This window comes from Barbus barbus (genome assembly GCF_936440315.1).
Source record: "Barbus barbus genome assembly, chromosome: 3".
In the NCBI taxonomy this organism is placed as follows: domain Eukaryota; kingdom Metazoa; phylum Chordata; class Actinopteri; order Cypriniformes; family Cyprinidae; genus Barbus; species Barbus barbus.
In genome coordinates, this window is record NC_136731.1 from 16,198,876 (window position 1) to 16,219,193 (window position 20,318).

The 20,318-nt window shown below is 38.8% G+C and overlaps 1 protein-coding gene across 1 annotated transcript; it reads right to left on the minus strand.

Moving 5' to 3' along the window:
• Positions 1 to 525: 525 nt before the first annotated feature.
• On the minus strand, positions 526 to 19,028 carry LOC306858005 (sterol regulatory element-binding protein 1-like). Its single transcript, XM_079398341.1, has 19 exons — positions 18,154 to 19,028; positions 14,570 to 15,082; positions 12,610 to 12,782; positions 12,365 to 12,511; positions 10,464 to 10,682; positions 10,175 to 10,289; positions 9,470 to 9,624; positions 9,112 to 9,289; positions 8,831 to 9,015; positions 8,464 to 8,725; positions 7,588 to 7,754; positions 6,187 to 6,355; positions 5,965 to 6,073; positions 5,708 to 5,817; positions 5,292 to 5,424; positions 4,111 to 4,276; positions 3,499 to 3,681; positions 2,814 to 2,925; positions 526 to 2,005 (listed from the first exon to the last, which is right to left on the minus strand). The coding sequence occupies exons 1-19, from the start codon at positions 18,254 to 18,256 to the stop codon at positions 1,785 to 1,787; spliced, it is 3,420 nt and encodes a 1,139-aa protein (XP_079254467.1). The 5' UTR covers positions 18,257 to 19,028; the 3' UTR covers positions 526 to 1,784.
• Between the last annotated feature and the right edge of the window lie 1,290 nt (positions 19,029 to 20,318).

Consider the following 20,318-nt stretch of genomic DNA (forward strand, 5'->3'; position numbering starts at 1 on the left):
ACAATGCGGCATGAAGTTACTGTATTCAACGGCACGTAGGTTACTGTATTCAACACTGTAGGTTCATGCAAGAACGTATGGTTACCAAAAAACTAAAAATAATGTTCTCCTAACGTTTGGTGTTTGACGGGCTGTAGGACATTTAGCCTGGTGTCATGTTCAAGGCTGCATTTATTTGATTAAAAACTTGTGAAAATAACAATTTCAAATAACGCTTGTCTTAGATTTTAAATGGCTAGTCCACTCAAAAATGAAAATTGTCATAATTTACTTGCCCTTGTGTTGTTCTAATGCCGTATAATCCTAGTCTTATGAGGGTATACGATAAGGTTTGGTAAGAAAAAAATGAAATTTAATATAATCTTACGAATATCCTTACTTAACCATTGGTCTCTGTGTGCGCGTTCATGAGACTATATTAGCGCCGTAGTTCACTCCTACACCCGCGCAGGAAAAGCACACAAGCTGTGTGTTAAAATAAAATAAATAAATGAAAATAAAAAATAAAGATGCTGACAACATATTGAAAGATTTCATTACAAAATACTTTTATTTACATTCTTAAGAATAAATCAAACAGAAGACAACAGGATATGCTGTGTGTGCGCCTGCAAGTTGAAACATTTCGTCTTTGAGACTCGATCACAAGCACTACAGAAAAGTTAGCGTACAAGTAATGAATGTCAATTGCAAATCTCACGGTTACTGCTATAGAAAACGTGTCTAGTAATCAGAGTTCGTACATAACGGTGACTACAGATGAAATTTAAATATGCTTCTCTCCCTAACAAGAGCTTCGGGCAGATCCTCATATCGCTATCAAATATCTTTGGATAAAGATGTTAACGCTGATGTCTTTGCTTTAGAGTCAATACTTCAATAACATTCGATGCTGATGAAATCATTTGGATTTACTAACTCCAATGGAAGACTGGTTTGAAAATACAAACTAAATAGTGGATTCAATGGCAACGAGTGGGCTTGTTTTTATCTGTAGGTGACTAGGCAGCCCACTCACTAAATAGTGCAAATGGACACAAATCCAGTGAACAATATCACATTGTGACTGTTCATAGAAACCGTTTTTGTTCTGCTGACTTCTTCATATGGTTCAACAACTGCAGCAGCAGGCCCTCTTCAAATACTGCTCACCTACAGCGTCAAACAAATCATAAATAAACTTATTTAAAATATATATATATACACACAAAGAAAAAGAACTTTTATAAAGTCTTAATTCTCTTAAATCAATATGTAGAATTCATCCCAGCCAATAACATGCTGCAAGTAGTAACTACTTTATTCAACTCGCGGTTGGCATGGCAATGTTCAATTCTCTCAAAAGGTGCTTATCGTAAAGCAAAGCTCTACAATGTGTGTCCAACTCAACCTCAGACCAGCGTCCAGTTCACCCCAACAAATCACCATCTAGTGGCTAAATCAGCACTGACAGAGCTTCGTTTCACAAAGCCATTTCACAGAAGAAAAAAAAACAAAAAAACTCTTCAATTTCTTTTAGGGCAGATAAATAAGTTAAATATTTAATTTCATATCAAAAAGGTCAAGAAAACACTGTTTGGATGAGGGTTCCGTTATTGCCTCTGCATCTCGTCACTGGTTTTGAATACGCAGTTATAAATTGTTGGGGAGAGTTGAAACAGTCTTGGCGATGTTGGATGATATTGACTGAGGCCTGAAATAAAGAATGTGTTGATTCTCGATTGAGAGATCTCGGGGTGTGTTTGTAAAAGTGCTCTTAAGTGTGTGTGTTGGTGTGTAGTTGGCTAGGTGGACGTGACGGTCGTTCCGCTGCCTAGTTTGATGATCATCTGTTGGCAGTCGTGGAGGGTGCGTTTGTCGCCTAGTTTCTCCAGCGTCCGGGCGGCGTCCACCAGCATGCCCACCCTCTGGCCCGGAGCGGACAGGAAAGAAGGGGGCAGGTAGCGACACGCCAGCATCACAGCCTCTGCCTGCTCCCGCTGGCCTGGATGCATCTCACACTCCTCTGCGCAAACACACACAGTAAATGTAAGTGGAGTGCATACTAACAGGAAAATGACTTGCCTAGTGGCTGGGAACTTTATTGGGAAGTGCAACACAATTACATGACTGAAAATGATTTGGAATAATGACAATGTTGTTACTCAAAACCAAAATGTCAACTAGTAATGTTATGAGTTGCACTTTTTGTTTTAACACCATATTTCTTCCTTATTAAAAATATAATATATGATGACATTATACATTATATACATAATTATGCTTTTATTCAGCAATATGGTAAAAATGAAGAGTTCAGATGCAAAAGCCTCTAGTGCCGCAATGAATAGGTTATTTTTATTGCCATTAAAGTGAAATAACTAAACATAAGAGCCTGATAAAATTGCTAATTTTGCATCAGAACTCTTCAAGTATTTCTTAAAAAAAATAATTTTAATAAAAGGTTTTTAAAAAAAAAAATTACTAACCCCAATGAATGGTAGTATTAATATAAATATAATATAACATAATATAATTAAAAAGTTAAAAGGTCAGTATTTGTTATGTTTTTAACAGAAGTCTCAACAAGGCTGTTTTTTTTAAACAAAATACAGTAAAAACATCATTATGAAATATTCCAATATAAAATACCTGTTTTCTGTTTGAATATATTTTCAAATGTAATTTATTCCTGTGATGCAAAGCTGAATTTTCAGCATCATTACTCCAGTCTTCAGTGTCACATGATCCTTCAGAAATTATATATAATATGTTGCTTGTTGCTTATATCAAAAATGCTTGGAAATGCACACACACACACACAGCATGTTCACCTGTTCTGCTTCCAGTCGTGGCGCGGCGACGCAGACTGCGGTCCAAAAGCTGGTGTGTGCGTGTTGGACTGGCTCCCGCCATCAGCCGAGCTGTGGCTTCATGCAGGAACAACTGCAGACACACAAAAACAGAACGATTGAGTTATACAGGCAAACACACTAAATAATCCTGCCTGCAGACGGTCACTTAAACCAAGAAAATAATGTGCTTTTGATGTCAAAAATATTCATACTTCCTTATAAAACAAAATTAGTGTGCAACCTTTTTTGTAATCTGCTTTAAATAGGAACACCCGTCAAAAAAACAAATGTCAACCTTTGCAGAATTTGTATGCAGTGTTATTTACACACTTTGTCTCACAAATGAAGTAAAAAAAATACATTTAAAAATATATATATTTATCAGCTTTTTATATTTATATTAGTTTTCTTTGATATATACAGAAAGAATTTAAAAAATAATATATATTGATTAATAAAAAAAAATGTCTGTGTGTCTGAGACAGAGAGTGGGTGGTATACACTGTTGATGCTTACATAAGATTTTGATCACACTGCCTGACCCAGGACAAGTTGTATGCAATAGTTTGCTCAAATAGATAGGTTCACTGAACTAAGAAATTGAGACATAAATATGAGCATGCCATGAAACATGAGCAGGTCATGTGGTCGTGTGGACTCTCACCCTGCGCATGGCCGGTCTGAAGCTCTGGGTGAGTTTGCGGAGCGAGCTGAGGTCCTGCTGGAAGCCCTGCAGCTCTGCAGGCGAGGCAGCCGTCGAGGAGCTCTTCTGAGACGCCACCTGCTGCTCCTGCCAAATGTTAGTGCGCGTCACCAACAACAGATCACACAGCAGCAACTGCACCAGCTACAGCACAGACAGACAGAAACAAATCAGACAGTCTCTTCCAGTCCAAAACAAAAGCCTTGAAATACTTTACTTTGAGAGCACAAATACTACCTTTGTGTGTGCGACACAGCAAAAAAAAACATGCCTAAATAAAGAACAGTTTCATGTGTTGTTACACAAATGATGTATCAAGAGATCTGTGTTAATTTGAGGAGAACTGACTTCGTACATCACCCTGGGATCGGTTAATTAAAAGTAGCTAAAAAAATAAAAACAGTGTGTTCAGGAGTCACTATGGTCCAGCTCTGTATTGCACTGCAGGAACATTGCACAGTTGAGGCACATGCAATGCAACTACAATGCACTACAGCCCTGTCCAAGAAAAAACACCCACCGCAAACTAACAGCTCCACATGGTACAATGAATGTGTATGTGTGCACATCTACCTTGTCTAGCGTGTTGGTGCTGCAGTGTGGGCCGAGGTTGAGGCTGTCTCTAAACAGGCCACTGGCTTTCTCGCAGTAGCAGAGGCTGAGCTGGTAGTTCTCTGGTTTGGACAGTAGGGAGCGCACTGCTTTGAAAGTGTTAAGACAGGTTTTGGGCAGCGGACTCCTGCAACACAAACAGGATGCGCTTAGCACAGACTGAGCTAAAACAATAAACCGACACAAAATGCACATCAAACGAAGCGTTATTCCCGGATGGCGAGTGGAAAGATAAATGCGGCTGTATCAACAAAGAGTGATTCGCCAGGAAAAGCCACTCTGATGAGAGCAAATTATAACTCTGCAGTCTCTTTACAACCAGTTTGATCTTTGTTTACTTGTGCTAATAATATTTTTACAAAGTAAATATCGTCTGAGAGTGGCATTAGTGGATGAATTCAACAGATTTTCCTGGAGAAACCACAATAATATAATATAATATATATATACACACACATATACACACACACATCTTTAGACATCTGTTGTTATTGGTAACTAAAATTACACTTATAAAATTAGTTTTCGTTATTTGAAATAAAGCAGTAATAAAATACAAATATTACATAAACTAAAATTTAATGCAAAGGTTAAAATGGCATACTAACAGAAAATAATAATTTCAGTACTTCAACAAACTTATTTAAAACTAACAAAAATAAAATGTAAAATAAATAGAAAAAAAATAAGTTAAAATTAATTATAGCTAAATAAAATAAAAACAAATATAAAGATGAAAGCTAATTTAAAATATAAAAAAATAATAATAATTTAACAACATGTAAATTACACTAAAATAATATTTCTTAAAAATCAACCTTCAAACCAGTTGTGCAGAAACAGATACTTATTTTTTTTCCAAGATTCTTTGATGAATAGAGTTCACAAGAACAGCATTTATTTGAATTAGAAACGTATGTAACATTATAAATGTCTCTACATTTTTGATATTAAACCATAAATGTATAATACTAAAATAGCACTGCTTTGTGGTTGTCAAATGTGTCCATAGACAAAATTATGAACTACTACCAGAAAACCTGTGTGAACTTGATGAACCTTTCAACCAATTAGATCCTTATTTACTTAATATTTTGAATTAAAATAATAATAATACTATTTTTGACTGTCACGTCACTTACTCAGCGGTCTGAAGGCTGCGTGGCAAGTGCTCCACTGCCGGGTACAATCTCTCTGCCGCCACGTCATCTCCCTGGAGCCAATTAATGATCACCACAACAACCGACGACCACCACTTCGAGTGAGGGTCACATCCTGGAGGTCAAGGACACAATGGTGATCACACACGTACACTCACAAACTGTCCTTCATTCACCCAACTAACATCTGCTTGAATGAAAACACGCTGTGATGAACGCAGTGTGATGTGAAATGTGCTGAGCTGAACAGAAAGCAACAACGCAAACTTATTTGAGCCCAGCAGTGGCCACTCTCTGCTGTGTCTTGTCTGAAATGTTATTCTCTGATATTGCTAAGATGACCCAGGAGTCCTGAAAACAACACTCTGGGTCAGAGCAGAAGTGCATTGAGGGCTGACCTGTAACTGTGGCCATGTTTGACCCGATGGCGAAGGACTGTGTCGTGGCTCCTGCTGCGTCTGAGGCGCTGGTGAGCAACTGCAGGTATTCCAGAGAGTCTGAGTGTTCACTGTGAAATCAGATATCAAAACATTATAAAAGGTGTTGAAAAGGTGGCTAACTGTTTATTGCCAGTTCTAGAAACCAGTGCAGCTCTGTTCCCTACAGTAGCCTACATGAGATTGTGTGTAAACTAGCATTGAGAATAATCACCCACCCATCTCCATCAGTGAGGTTCTTGTCACCTCGTGGCTGCGCCACACAGTACAGGGCCTTTTCCAACAGATGCTCGCGGAACGCCTGGGTCACCTGAGCCAGTGGGTCAACTACAGACAAACGCAAAAACACACAAGGGGAATCATTATCAGGAGTACATTAATAAACACATGCTACAAAAAAAGTGCTCCCTTCAGCCTGATTTTGTCTGTATGGCGCTGACCTGAGTTTCCCGCCTGGCTGTAGATGCTCTCTTTAGGGGTGCTGCGAATGGACCAGTCCTCGTCCACAAAGAAACGATGACCCAGCGGGTGACACAACCACTGCATGGCAGGAGGGACGCTGCCACTGGGCGACAGACAGGCCTGCCGAGCGCTGCTCAAGAACACTCGCTGCAGGACAGAAAAATTAAGTCATATCTCCACTTACCATATGCAGAACACATCAAAATATGGATACATTATCAAACAAAAATGAAAGCAAGTGCCATTCAAATAACTGCACTGGATGAAAATACAGGGTTTGATGCTGTGCCAAAACCAAGTGATCATTTTAGGCATCACGCGCACTACTGTGGCCAAGTCTGAAAAGTAGAAGTGCACTTCTAAGATATCACATTTTGGCCAAAGTCTAAGGCAGCACTGCATGTTTCCTTGGCACAAAATCTAATCCTAGAACTATGACAAGCTCAGTAAAAAAATTAACCTGAGACCAGGTGAGAGAAATTTTGATTTTAAGTAAAATTTATTTAATAATAAAAATTACTCATTAAAAACACTTATTTTTAAAAAAAGTGGACAAATGCATGAAAACACTGCATACTCTTCACTGTGTATACATTTCTTCTTATTAAAGTTACAAAAGTGATTTAGTCAGAGCAGTGAAAGATTTTCTCTCTTTTGTTGTTTGATTAACATGAACGACAGACAGCAGGAATATTAGACTGCTGTCACTTTAAGAGCTGCCCAGATCCAATATACTGTTACACATGTGTTTACTCTCTCAGCTGTTTGCTTTCACTTAAGACCTAAATTACTGTGTTTACGAGGATACTTAGATGGGCATTTTGACACATAAAAGGGTGTGTATTTAACCATTTAAGCCTATAAAGAAGCAAAAATAACTCCAAAATCACGTTCAATACTCCCGCGCTCTATTAGCACCATCACGTGCACACCTCTCTAACAGCGCTCAGCTGCATATACCGAAATGAGCTCTGTTTTGCTGCGGATTCATCGGCTTAAAATCACTTCTTTTTAAACTGCAATGTTAAAAAACATGTGCAAAAATAAGCTTTCGTGACCGCGTAGCATAGCAACATCACGAGACGACAGTCCAAAATCAACTGGTTGAGAAATTTCTACCGTTTAATCATGTCTTCCGGTATATCGCTCACCCCTAGCACACACTATGCTGATGAAATTTATGTCACGTGCACTGTGCACATACCCAAGCATACTTGCAAAAATTGTCATATACTCTGGGCTTAACTCCGAGTCAATTTGCTGCCCATGTACACTTGCTTTTGTGCTTTGATCATAGTCAATATTTGCATGCAGTAGACAATAGAGCAGCTGGCTAGGTTTTGGATCAAGGCTATGCGCATGCATGTGTGTGTACTTACAGTAGTGAAGTGAAGCAGGCGGGGAAGGCTGGTTTTAACCCGTAGGGCTGCAGATACATAGATTTCTGCCAGTGTGGCAACAGGGAGACAGTCTCCTGCACACTCGGCCAGGTTGAGAGCACCCAGTGCCATGTGGATCGCAGAGAGGTGGCTTCCTCCGAGCTTGCCTGCACACAGATCAACATCACGAGCAAATACAATGAATGGCTAGAAGATTTATCATGTGTTGTGTCTGGTTAAGGGGTGTCACGATTTCCTATAAGAACTTAATGCTCTAAAACGGTCTCTGACAAATAACAAATGACAGACCATAAGTCATTCAGGAGCTGCACAGAGTTGCGATCATATGAATATGCAGAATTTTTCATTTTAAGTGACTACATTGTACTAATTCATTCTCAAGATTTAATAATTTGTTCTCGTTTTAGTTAAATCGTGGCCATAAATTTAAGTACATTAAAACAAGGAAACAACGTAGTACAATGTGACCATAACTTAACTAAAAGAAGGGAACACATTAACAACTAGATAATAATTTCTTAATTCGTGGCCACACTATCTTTTATTTTCTCTCTCCATATATCATGTCTCCATATTCTTTAAAACCTATATCTCTAAAAAGGCCAATAAAGAATCATTGTGCCCAAAATAACTTTTATAATTGTTAAATGATTATTTGCAATGATTAGCTCTAGAAAACCACACTTTTCTTTCCGTCATACGTTTGTGTGGATATATGTATATATTCATTATTCATTTTACTAGGGTGAAGTAAGGGGCAAAATTCATATGCAAATGTCAGAGATAGCAAAAAGGTGGCCTAACAGTTGCTCTTCACAAGGTTAGCCGATTCCTTGATATGCTACAGCGACTTACCGGTCATGTGGAGTTGGTGTAGACGGTGGTAGACCAAGGCGGCATCACGGCAGCTCTTACGGGCATCTTCCTGTAGGAGGCGGTTGGAACGGAGGGCTCCGGCGCGGCTAGCTAGCCAACGGCCCACCCACAGTCTCTGCAGACACAGACGCAGGGCGGACCACAGCACCGCACAGGTCAGGTCCAGCTGAGACGTGGGCAGAGGACGACCGAGAGCTTTGAGACACGTCCAGAGGTTCTGAGAGGCCTGAGCAAAGTCGCCCTGCAGAAAAACATTACACAAACAGATATCAGATGTGTAGAAGATAGTCTGGTGGACTTTGACCTCCGTATCAATAACAGATGAGTGCAAGAAAGCGTTTTATACCCTGGCTAGATCCAGATCGGCTTGTTTGCGGTGTCTCCAGAAGAGGACAGATGATTCTGAGTGAGGTCTGGTCACAGGTTCTCCATACACGAGCAGGCGGATCAAAACTCCAGCGACCAGAACACTGTTCATCAACCACACCAGAAGAGTGGGCAACATCCAATCCATCCACCCCCAAGACTCGGCTACATGTATCAAAATAAGATCAGCATTTAGACAGGGATGGGACGCTACTTTGAACATATTGTGTCTCTCACAAGCAAAGACGCGAGTATTAGCACCTGCATCCTGCACTACCAGCATACTCCTCCCTGTGTGTCCAGAGACAGTTGTCCCAGAGCTGCTCCAGCCGCCACACAGTAGAGAAGCCAATGGGTTAAAGGATAGGAAGAGCAGGGTGAAGGCGCACAGAGCCATGCGAGAGCGGTCCAGCATTCCTCCAGCCCTCTCAACCACAGGCTAATAGAGAGAACAGGAAACATAAATTGGCGTTAGATCATTACACAGTCATTCATCCAAGTTCTTGACCTCAAGCAATCAAATTATCCACCGCACACTAACACATCCAATTACTTCATGACTGAAGCCAATTCATTAAACGGCATGATAGGAGCTCTGGAAGATCTGAGTTTCTGCTACCTTGATGTCTTCTCCCATCGGGCTGTCCGGCTCTGAGTCGCTGCCGTGGTGGGAGAAGGGGCCGCTGGATTGAGGCGAGCCGACATCTGATGCTGGAGGGGTGGGGATTTCTGGTTTCACATCCACCTCCATGATCACAAGGTCCTTCAGAGACTCTGAGGAGGAGAAGCGACAGGTCAATGCAAAGAAAACCATGCTCCCCATGTGAAAAAGTATGCGCTTAATTGTGTTGAATGTGCAATTTTGATACTTCAAATCTTAAAAGTATACTTAAAAAACTGTACCTGCATATAATATACTATTACTGGAATAAAAGGCCATACTTAGAGACACTTGCATGACTATAATTCTTATCACTTAAAAGTGCACTTTGTAATCATTTCAAATTAGAGGTTTTACTTAAAGTTCATTTTAAATCATGTTTTAAAAAAAACTTTTGTCATGCTTTTTTTAAATGTTGATTTGCATACTAAAGCACATGTGAGTTACTTGATTATCATTTAATTGTAATGTTTTTTGATAATGAATTTAAAGTTTTATTTTAAAATGATTGACAATGATTGTCAGTACATTCAGCAGTACACAAAGACAACAGAATTACGAATTACATAATGCGCTTAAGTCCTGCTTAAAAGGGTCAAAAAAGCACTCTAAAGTTCAACATTAAATCATATTGCATTTAGTATACATTTAAACAGAACTTACTGTTCTTCTGAATGGACATTTTGAGCGCCATGTTCTCCTGCTTTAGTTTTTGGTTGGACTGCTGAAGGTAGCGAATGTAGTCAATGGCTTTCCTCAACACGGCTGACTTATTGAGCTGTATAATACAGAAAATTCATCTTATAATGATGTTAAAGGCATCTTTCAAGTACGATAAAAGCTACAAAATCTACTTTGGTTAGCTCATCTGGTTAAAGTTTTTTTTAAATGAACTTCAAGGGTCACTAAGATGAGGAAAGTTTCTCTTCAATGTAATTGGTTTTGGCTTCACCTTAGCTTCTGTCCCAGCCACCAGGTCTTTGAGCTCAATGATCTTGTCGTTGATGGAGGAGCGGTAGCGTTTTTCAATGGCATTATGGGCAGTGCGTTTCTCGCCCTTGTGCGGCTGGCCGCCTGGTTTCCCGCTGATGGCAATGCGATTGATGGGCAGTTTCTCTGTGTCCACCACCAGCGGAACGGTGGTCAGGATGGTGCCTCCACTCATCAGTGCCTGAGACAAGAGATGTACAGATCCACAAAATAAAAACAGAGGTCTTCAGAAACACATTAAGAAGTGAGAAAAATTTAACTTCTGCATGGTTTAAATTTGACACTTAATATCAAATATCTTGAGCATGGATCTATAGCACTACTAATTTTAGAAAAAGTGATCTCTACACAATTAAATTATTTTTTGAGTGCTAATTCCATTCTTAATGCATATCAATCGGGTTTTAGGGTCCAACATAGTACTGAAACAGCGCTTCTGAAAGTATTAAATGACATCTATTTATCGGTTGATGCTGGTGACTCCGTGGTTCTGCTGCTTCTTGATTTATCAGCAGCGTTTGACACCATTAACCATTCTACTCTTATTTCCCGTTTAGAACACTGTATTGGTTTGCAGGGAAATGTTTTAAAATGGTTTACAGCTTATCTGACTAACCGATCTTTTTCAGTTAATATTGCTAATTTTACCTCGTCCACGGTGCCCCTCACCTGCGGAGTTCCGCAAGGATCCATTTTAGCTCCAACTCTATTTTCTTTATATATGCTCCCATTATGCGATATTCTTGAGAAACATGGGATATCGTTTCACTGCTATGCTGACGATACGCAACTATATATGCCGATTAAAAAAGGAAGTATAAATGCCCTAGAAATTCTGACAGCTTGTCTTCAAGACTTGACTTAAAGTGGATGTCCTCAAATTTCTTGCATCTTAATGAATCCAAAACAGAAATCATTCTATTTGGGTCAACATCTGCTACGACAATGCTTAGAACAAAATTAAAAAAGTTTGAACCGAATATGAGAGCATGTGTCAAAAACCTGGGCTTCCGAATTGATAACGAGCTTAAAATGGATAAACAAGTCAATTCTGTGGTTCGGTCTTGTTTTTTCCATCTACGTCAAATTGCAAAAGTAAAACCATTTTTACATTTTTCAGATACCCAGAAAATCATCCACGCGCTGTTACTCTCGCGTCTAGATTATTGTAATTCGCTCTATTGCGGTATTAATAAGTCAATTCTGGATCGGTTACAACTAGTCCAGAATGCTGCTGCTAGACTCCTGACTCGGACACGAAAATATGAACATATCACTCCCATTCTGATCTCCTTAAACTGGTTACCTGTTAAATATAGAGTTGAGTTCAAAATTCTGGTAATGGTATTTAAATCTATTAATAATCGCGCTCCAGCTTATTTGGCAGATCTCCTTGTAAGACATGTTCCTTCTAGATCACTTAGATCTAGTGATCTGGCACAGTGCCCAGAACTAGATCCAGGTATAAAGGTGATAGGGCGTTTGCGGTGATCGGTCCAAATTTGTGGAATAAATTGCCACTAGAGATTAGAATGGCATCAACTCTAACTATTTTTAGATCCAAGTTAAAAAAAAAAAAATCACCTACTGTCCTTGGCATTTTAAAATGGATGATGCTTTTTTTTTTTTTTTGAATGAATGAATGAATTAGTTTTAATGGTTGTATTTTCATTATATTGAGGTATGATTGCTTATTCTGTAAAGCATTTTGGGCAACTTAGTTGCATTTTTATAGTGCTATATAAATAAATAAAACATAAACAAACTAATATCACTGAAGGCTAGTTCACACCAAGAACAAAACAGAAAATTGAAGCAAATCTGTGAGTTTTAACTCTTGGTCTTGGGACTGTGTTTGTGTACCTGCAGTGAGGTGTTCTGGATTGGTGCCGTGGATGTAGCCAGCGATGTGATGCAAGGTGATGCGACTGTTGTTACCATAGTTACATCAGGCTTTAGAGTTGTGAGTAAGAGAGAATCTGCCTTAATGAACTGCGGCTGCAACAAAACCTGCATAACACATGAAGAACGCTTAGTGCACACAATAATGGCTGTAAAATGTAAGTTATTGTGCATGTGGGCATTAGTAGGCCAATAAAAGCACTTACAGGAACCTGTTGAACCTGAGGGGAGATGGTCTGTGTAGCAGGGCTGGACGAGGTGGTCAGGATTGACGAAGCCGACAGGCTCTGCAGCTGGGCTTGGATGGCCATCGGCTGAACATTCTGTGGAGAGGTGGAGAGACTCGGGATTGACTGAGGGGAGCTCTGCTGAGTGACAGCTGCAAGAAACAATTAGATCATGAGAGGAAAGAAAGATAAGTTAATAAAAAACATAGCATTCAGGCAGAAACCTTAATCACCCTTGTCAATAGAGGAAATATTATCATTGTTTGAAATATATTGATATGTGAAAACTACCAATCATTAGTGATATTTTTAATCAGCTGTTTGGACTCTCATTCTGACGGCACCCATTCACTGCAGAGGATCCATTGGTGATGTAAAGCAAAATTTTGCCAAATCTGTTCCCATAAAGAAACAAACTCATCTACATCACGGATGGCCTGAGGATGAGTACATTTTCAGCATTTTTTTTTGTGAACTGAATTATTACTTTAATAACAGATGTATAGTGGCCTATTGGACACAGGAATTTACAATAAAATTAGTGATTTCAATAAATATGCTTTGCAATGTTAGACCTATTTCTAGCCCACATGGGATGAAGAGGATTAAGTTAGTCAAGTATGAATCTTTTTGAACTTGAGCACACACAAAACAAAAATCACTATTATCTTAACACAGAAATCTCCAGTTCATTCTGATAGGACGTTCAGTAAAGCTTGTCCACAGTAATGACAGTGAGGGGGTGAAGGGTCATTTATAACTACAGAAATTCATAACTCAATTCACCCAGACTGAACTTTGATCTACACTAGTGTGATGTTGTATTCTCTCTTTGGCCTGGTGGTGACATTCCCTAAGGCTCGAAAACGAAACGATGAACACAATGTACGGCTTCCAGGACTGACAACAGTGACTTCACCGTCTGCACCTTGAACTCAAATTGACTTTTCAGACATATGACTGATCAAAGGTGATGCATTTTATAGTCTTAATAATAGTGGTAGTCATGAACAATATTCATACTGTGCATTACCCATGAACAACATGCATAATCATTACACAAAAGACGACAAATCTTTAATAAAAAAAAAACAGCTGAGTCTGCAGAAAGGAATGAGATTGATGACAACATTTGATCTAGTTACTATAAAGTTTTTTCATGAGTGCCAATGTTCAATTTGAAGTGTTTCTACTGTCTGACAGTCACTGTGGAAGTCACATTAACACTTTACTGTTTAAGAGGCCAATGAATCAAAATTAAAGAGATAATTTAATAAAATGTGAAGTATTTAGAAAAAAAAAAAAAAGAAAAAAAAGGTTAGTTGGGAATTTAATACCCACTTTATTCAGCCTTCCTACTGGTAGAAACGTAAAAAATTAAAGGGAGTCACTTCAACCTCACTGTACTAAATGCTTTAGTTATATAGTAGTTACTTGTTAAAGACAACTAATAAAAAGTGTGAACAATTAGCTTCTCAGTTAGCTGTGATTTACACCCTTTGAGAAGAAGTGTAAATAGATGAAATTGACATTTACGGTAAGATAAGTCCAACATGGCATGTTTCTGAAAGTTCCTTCTTGCAGTTTTATTTTCACTAGATGTTGCACACAAATGAGAGATTTGTCTCTTCAAAGTGCTGTGTTTGGCCAATTGTGCAACATATTTTTAAAACAATGTCAAAAACATACTGTACAAAAATGTTATCTAATTCTATCTTAAAAACTTAAAATCAGTTACTGCCTTAAATCAAATTTCCAATTCCTTTTTAAAAATGTTGTCTAGCTGACAACTTTAGTTGTCTAGTCTTGTATAACTTAGTGAAGTTGAAATTAACTTAATTTGATGAGTTACAGTAATAAAGAAAAACATGTTGCCATGATTTAGACTTACAATGTTTACACAACAATGATCGTATTATTTTTATATAATAAATCTTACCAGTATAACCGTTCTGGTTGGGGTAAGTGACCACGGGCTGCTGCTGCTGTGGTTGGGGTGTCGGTGAGCTGAAGAGGGCCTTCTGGGTAGCACCGAACACAGGGCTCTTCCCGGCTGGGGCAGCTTGACTCGGGGCCGGCGGGGTGGAAGGGTGGAGGCTGGGAGATAGAGCAGGCTGAGCTTTGGGCTGCGTGGTCTGTAGTGTGGTGGGGTTTGCAGGGGTGGAGGTCACCTGTGCCAGAGGAGACTGCTGGAAAGTGGGAGGGTGGAACACCTTGTCCGGGATGGAGGAGCTGCGGGTGATGGGGGGGCCCAGCAGGGCGTCCAGGTGGGGGCTGCTACTGAGGATGGAGGAGGTATTGCTGGGTGTAGAAGAGGCGGGTGGAGGAGAGGAAGGGTTGGAGTGGGGCAGGACTGAGAGGTCCTGCGTGGGGGCTGCGGGGGCAGGAAATGGAGCGTGATCGAACAGCCCTCCAAACTCCATGTCCTGGTTGCTGATAAGCTGGAGCATATCTGTTAAAGCATGGAAACAGAGACGGATACAGTGAGCAGTGGATTCAAAAGCAACACCACGATCATAGGTTTGATTCCCAGGGAACGCATGAATTTAATCAGATGTAGTGTCAAAAAGGATATGATCTGCGTTTGACAACACTGTAATAAAAGGGAGGTGTATTATGATTTGATAACGTTATCACCCAAATTAATCCAATCCTTTCAATGCAATTACTTATTAAATGACTGAAATTACAACATAACATAGGATACTTTAGAAACCGGCTTTTGTGCCACCTGATAAAAATAGATTTATTTGATGAATAGAATTCTTTTGTAATGTTATAAATGTCTTTAATGTCACTTTTTTTTTTAATTAATTTAATCTGTCCTTTCTGAATAAAAGTATAAAATTAAATAATCTCACTTCTGGGAAAACAGACTAAAAATACTGATGACTCACCTTTGCCCACATTTTTTTCTTCTTCCAAAAAAACCTTTATACTACCCCCCTGCCTAGCTAGCAATAGCATGTAGCAGGTCATATTGGCACACAATAAACACATAATGCACTTAATTTCTTTCTGAACCAAGAATTTTTTTGTGAAGGAAGAATTTTGAATTCAGTCATTTTAAAAGCATCTTCACTGCTTTCTCTCATGGTACAAGCTGTTACGTGTGGGTTTGCCAGGCTATGAGGTAAACTAAAGCTTACTGGCTATTTCTTTAATGTGAAATATACTTGGCCACAACCATGATCATGCTTCCTTGAATATCCTCCAATAATTTCTCTCTATTCTATCTACATCTTGCTGAACTTAAAGCTGAAAAAAGAAGAAAAAAAAAGGAATGTAAAAGTTTTTTAACAAAGATTTACTTTATTTGTGTTTGCAGTATCTGTATACTTTGCTGATTACTTTTGAGTTTGAGGTGTCAAGGCCTGCAAGATCCACAGAGCACAAGTTAATTTTCACACTCATCTGGTCTGATCCCACATCTGCACTAAACCATGGCAAATTCAGCTCATGCGGCCTGGCTTTAATTCAGCTGTAGGCTGGAGACGCTGATCTGACTGCAGAGTGCCCGATTACAGAGTTTCATCATTCACTGCAAATACTCTTGCACAAGGACAGAGACACAGCCTGGTCAAGATCATTCGTCTCACAACCCCCTTCAGCCCGACGAATAAAATACATTCATTAGAGGAAACCATGACACTTCAAATGTTTAAACTACTGATTATGAAACTCAAAAACCTGCAGGCTACAAAAACTTCAAGTTTGATAATTAATGATAACACTGGGTGACCATTTATTAAGATCATATAATCACATTCATCTAGTTGTGCCAGCATAATGACATTTTAATTATCTTGACTTTAATAGACAATTTACTCTAGACACACCCTAACGGCACAAGTCATCCATTAGAAAGTAACAGAGTTAGTTAATTATAGTTTTTATTATTATTATTATTATTACTGGAACAAAGCATCATTATAATCACAGCAATAGTTTTATTAAATAATACAATAATATTACTAGGATCAGAGATTTAAAAAAACATATTACACACATATTACATATAATGTAATATAAATGTGATAAACATTACTTATATTACATAAACATTATTTGCTTAAATCAGAAAAAAAACAGTTCAAAAGAAAACTTTTTTTACATTTCCCAAGTAACTCTGCAGAAGAGCAACCTGTTGACTTATTATTATTATTATTACTACTACTACTAAGTCATGTTACTAGGTTATATGCATATTTATTGTTTTTATTTATTATTATTATTATTATTATTATTATTACTACTAGGTATCATTATTATTATTAATAGTTGTTGCTGATATTTACTGATACTTTTCAGTATAATCAGTATATTTACTGATTATGTAGTTATAACATTATTATTATTATTATTGTTTTTAAGCCAGTTTACTAGGTTATATGCATATTTATAATAATATAATAATCATAATCACAATAATAATTATTATTATTACTATTAATTATTGCTGTTATTTACTGATTATATTTATGTACAGTTGTAACATTATTATTTAAATGTATTTATTTATTTTATTATTATTATTATGAATACAAATAATAAGGAAAGTTAATTCCCAACAGGGTAAAAAAACAACAAAAAAAAAAACACTATTTTAACAGTTTAAAATGTGTTTAGCATAGATGCATGTGATGTGACCCAATATAACACAAGACTCCTTCAGTGTGTTTGTATGAGGTGATCGCGCTCAGCCAATCAGAGGCCTGGAAAGCGCCTCGCTATGAGGTTACTATCGGACACAATCCGCTTCAGCGCAGGGTTACTGTCAGTCACCTCACTTATATTCACTGTACATTTACGGCTGAACCAATAAAAAAAAGCTTCAATACAAAAAATTATAAAAATTGCAAAAAAAAAAAAAAAAAAAAAGGAAACAAATACACACAGTGAGACATATTCGCACTTTGAAGATAATTCAGTGTCGAAATGTTTTCTAAAACACATTTTGGTATGACTTACAGAACGGATGAAGTTGTACCTGTCAATGTGATGTTTTAGGTCTTAAATGTGAATGATAAGGGAACTGTGTTGGTAGGTCAGAATGGCCGAGAGTAACCTCGGTCTAAATTGGAGGGGGGCGGGGCCGCTCTCAAAGCAACTGCCAGACAATGTACTCTGTCCGTAATCTAATGACACCTTGTATTTTATTTTCGTTTTAATGAGATCTAGCATACAAAGCAACAATAACCATGTGCAAATAAAGCACCCATGCATCTGCTGTTTGTTTCCACCTGATCAGACCTGCTCACACCTACTGCCTCCCAGTGTTAGTATTGGTATAAAAGAGATAACGCTGATTCTGAGTAAAACAAGCATCTTATGACACAGTGGTTAAATATGATAGCTCTTGTTTTACAGATTAAAAAAATAATAAACAAGCTTAGGTTTTATAAACACGTGTATACGTCTGACAGCACCACCTATGTAGATATGTACCGTTATCCATCCCTAAACTACAAACACACAATTCACTTTGTCCAGCACTGCAAGTGTAAACAAACGATCTCTTACCATCAATGTCACTGAGCAGAGCCGTGTCGATATCACTCGGATCGTGTAAAGACAAGCTGGAGTCAAAGGTGTCCAGTGAGGGGTCGTCAAAAGACAGATTCATGGTCCTCAAACGCTCTTTCAAGCCGACTTCAGAAGTATTCAAGTATAGCCAGCGTTATTCCATGTAAGTTAAACTAGGAACTTCTTGCACTTGTCTGGAGAGCAAATACGCCCGGACATTTGTTGGCTGCGTTTCGTAGGACCCGTCCGCTTAATTTTCGATAAATTCAACTTTGTTGCTGTTTCAGTCAACTACCTGCTCGCGTTCGTTTCCATACTGTCGCACAAGGCAAAGTTGACTTAAGAGTTTGCTTTGCACATTAGCATGCTAACAGCGAGAGCCAGGCAAACCCCAGGCGCGCTGTGAGCGATTGACACGCCGCTCGACCAATCAGAACTTGCGCTTTTAACGGACGCTTTCACGTGACGCGCGTGCTCTCGGCACTGCTAGTCAAGTGTCTTGTAATATAAGGCTGGAAAGATACGAAACTGCAATTTAAGTCACTTTTTTTGAGGTTGACTTTTACTGTAATTTGTTTTCCTCAAAATAGAGTATGTTTTTGTTGTTGTAGTTTTTTCATATCTTATTACCTATTTCAAGTATCTAAATGTTTAAAAGCATTTGTCAGCTATTTAAACACGTTCATAATTATACTGACCTGTTTAATTAACACGCTGAGAGTCAATGTGTGTTAAAAGAGTATGAGTATTCACCATATTTGTTAACGCAAAGCGCCGAATAAACACCCCGTTTTTGTTTACAAAATCTCAGTCAGCAACGGCATGGTCGAGACTTCAGTGGGCTTGTCTCCGTCAGCCAATCAGAGCTGAGCAGAGGAGGGCGTTGGGCGATCATGTTAGTCTGAGGCGCAGAGATTACTCCGCCTGTAGAACCAGAGAAAACGACCAATAGCGAGTCAGAGAGCGAGTGGGGTGATGTGACATCACACGTGTGGCTCCGTGATTACATCATGCATTTCTCATAGAATAAGGATAATAAACCTAAACGGGGATTTACGTTAAGTAATACTGAAATAATCTGATACATAAAAAAACTTCTTATATAAAAGAAATTAAATGCATCCAATATGCACAAATTATATTATGCACTCAAAAATGAAAACATATGCACACAAATTGATCAAGGAATTAATGTAAATAGGATGGATTGATCTGACCTAAATAATTAGATGACTTTGTTTACAAAGTTAAAGAATTCTATATGTCACTGAACTTGCATATAATATCAACAAACTGAGGTGAAGTGGGTCAGTGACCGAGAGTAACACCGCCAAATGACTGCAGGAAAACCAGCGAAACAAAGAAACCCTGAAATACTTGTATAAAGTGTGTTCTGAAGGAGGCAAAAGAGTCCCGAGGCCTCATTTTTTTCTCTCCATGAAGCTCTTCAGCAGCTCTGCTGCAATCCAATCAGTGGTTAAAGAGACTTCGGTTTAAACTAACATAACACAAGAACATAATTTAAATGCAAATTAGCATAATATTATTATTGTTGTTAGCATAGGTAACGCTCTCGGTTACTCACGTAACCTCGGATCCCCGAAATCAGGGAACAAGACATTGCTTTGGGGGGGAAATACCTTTTCCTCGAATACTACTGAAGCCTTATTGAATCACGCCAGTGAAACTGGCCAGTGGCGTTCAAGCGCGCGAAATATGAGTGGGAATCCCACTCTATATAAGGCAGTGCTTGTACGTCATTCATTCAGAATCTTTGACTAAAGCAACTTGCATTCTAAGATCCTGAGCTCTGTGACACGGCAATAAGAGCAATGTCTCGTTGCCTCATTTCGGGGAACCGAGGTTACGTGAGTAACCGAGAGCGTTCCCCTTCAATTCGCTCACTCTGCATTGCTTTGGGAACGTACAAAATCCCACCGTGTCACAGCGATGGAGCCTGGCTTGACTAAGTATGTCAAGTTTGACATTCGGAGCAGTAATGACAGCGGCAATGATACTTGTAAACACAGCTCAGGTCTACAGGACCTAGTCGAAACCATGTAAAAGTCAGGGGGGGGCGCGCCAACTACACAATGCCGCGTTACACCAGGGGCGGAGTTAACTCCGGTGAAACAGAGAATGTGAAATGGCGACGGCTTCGG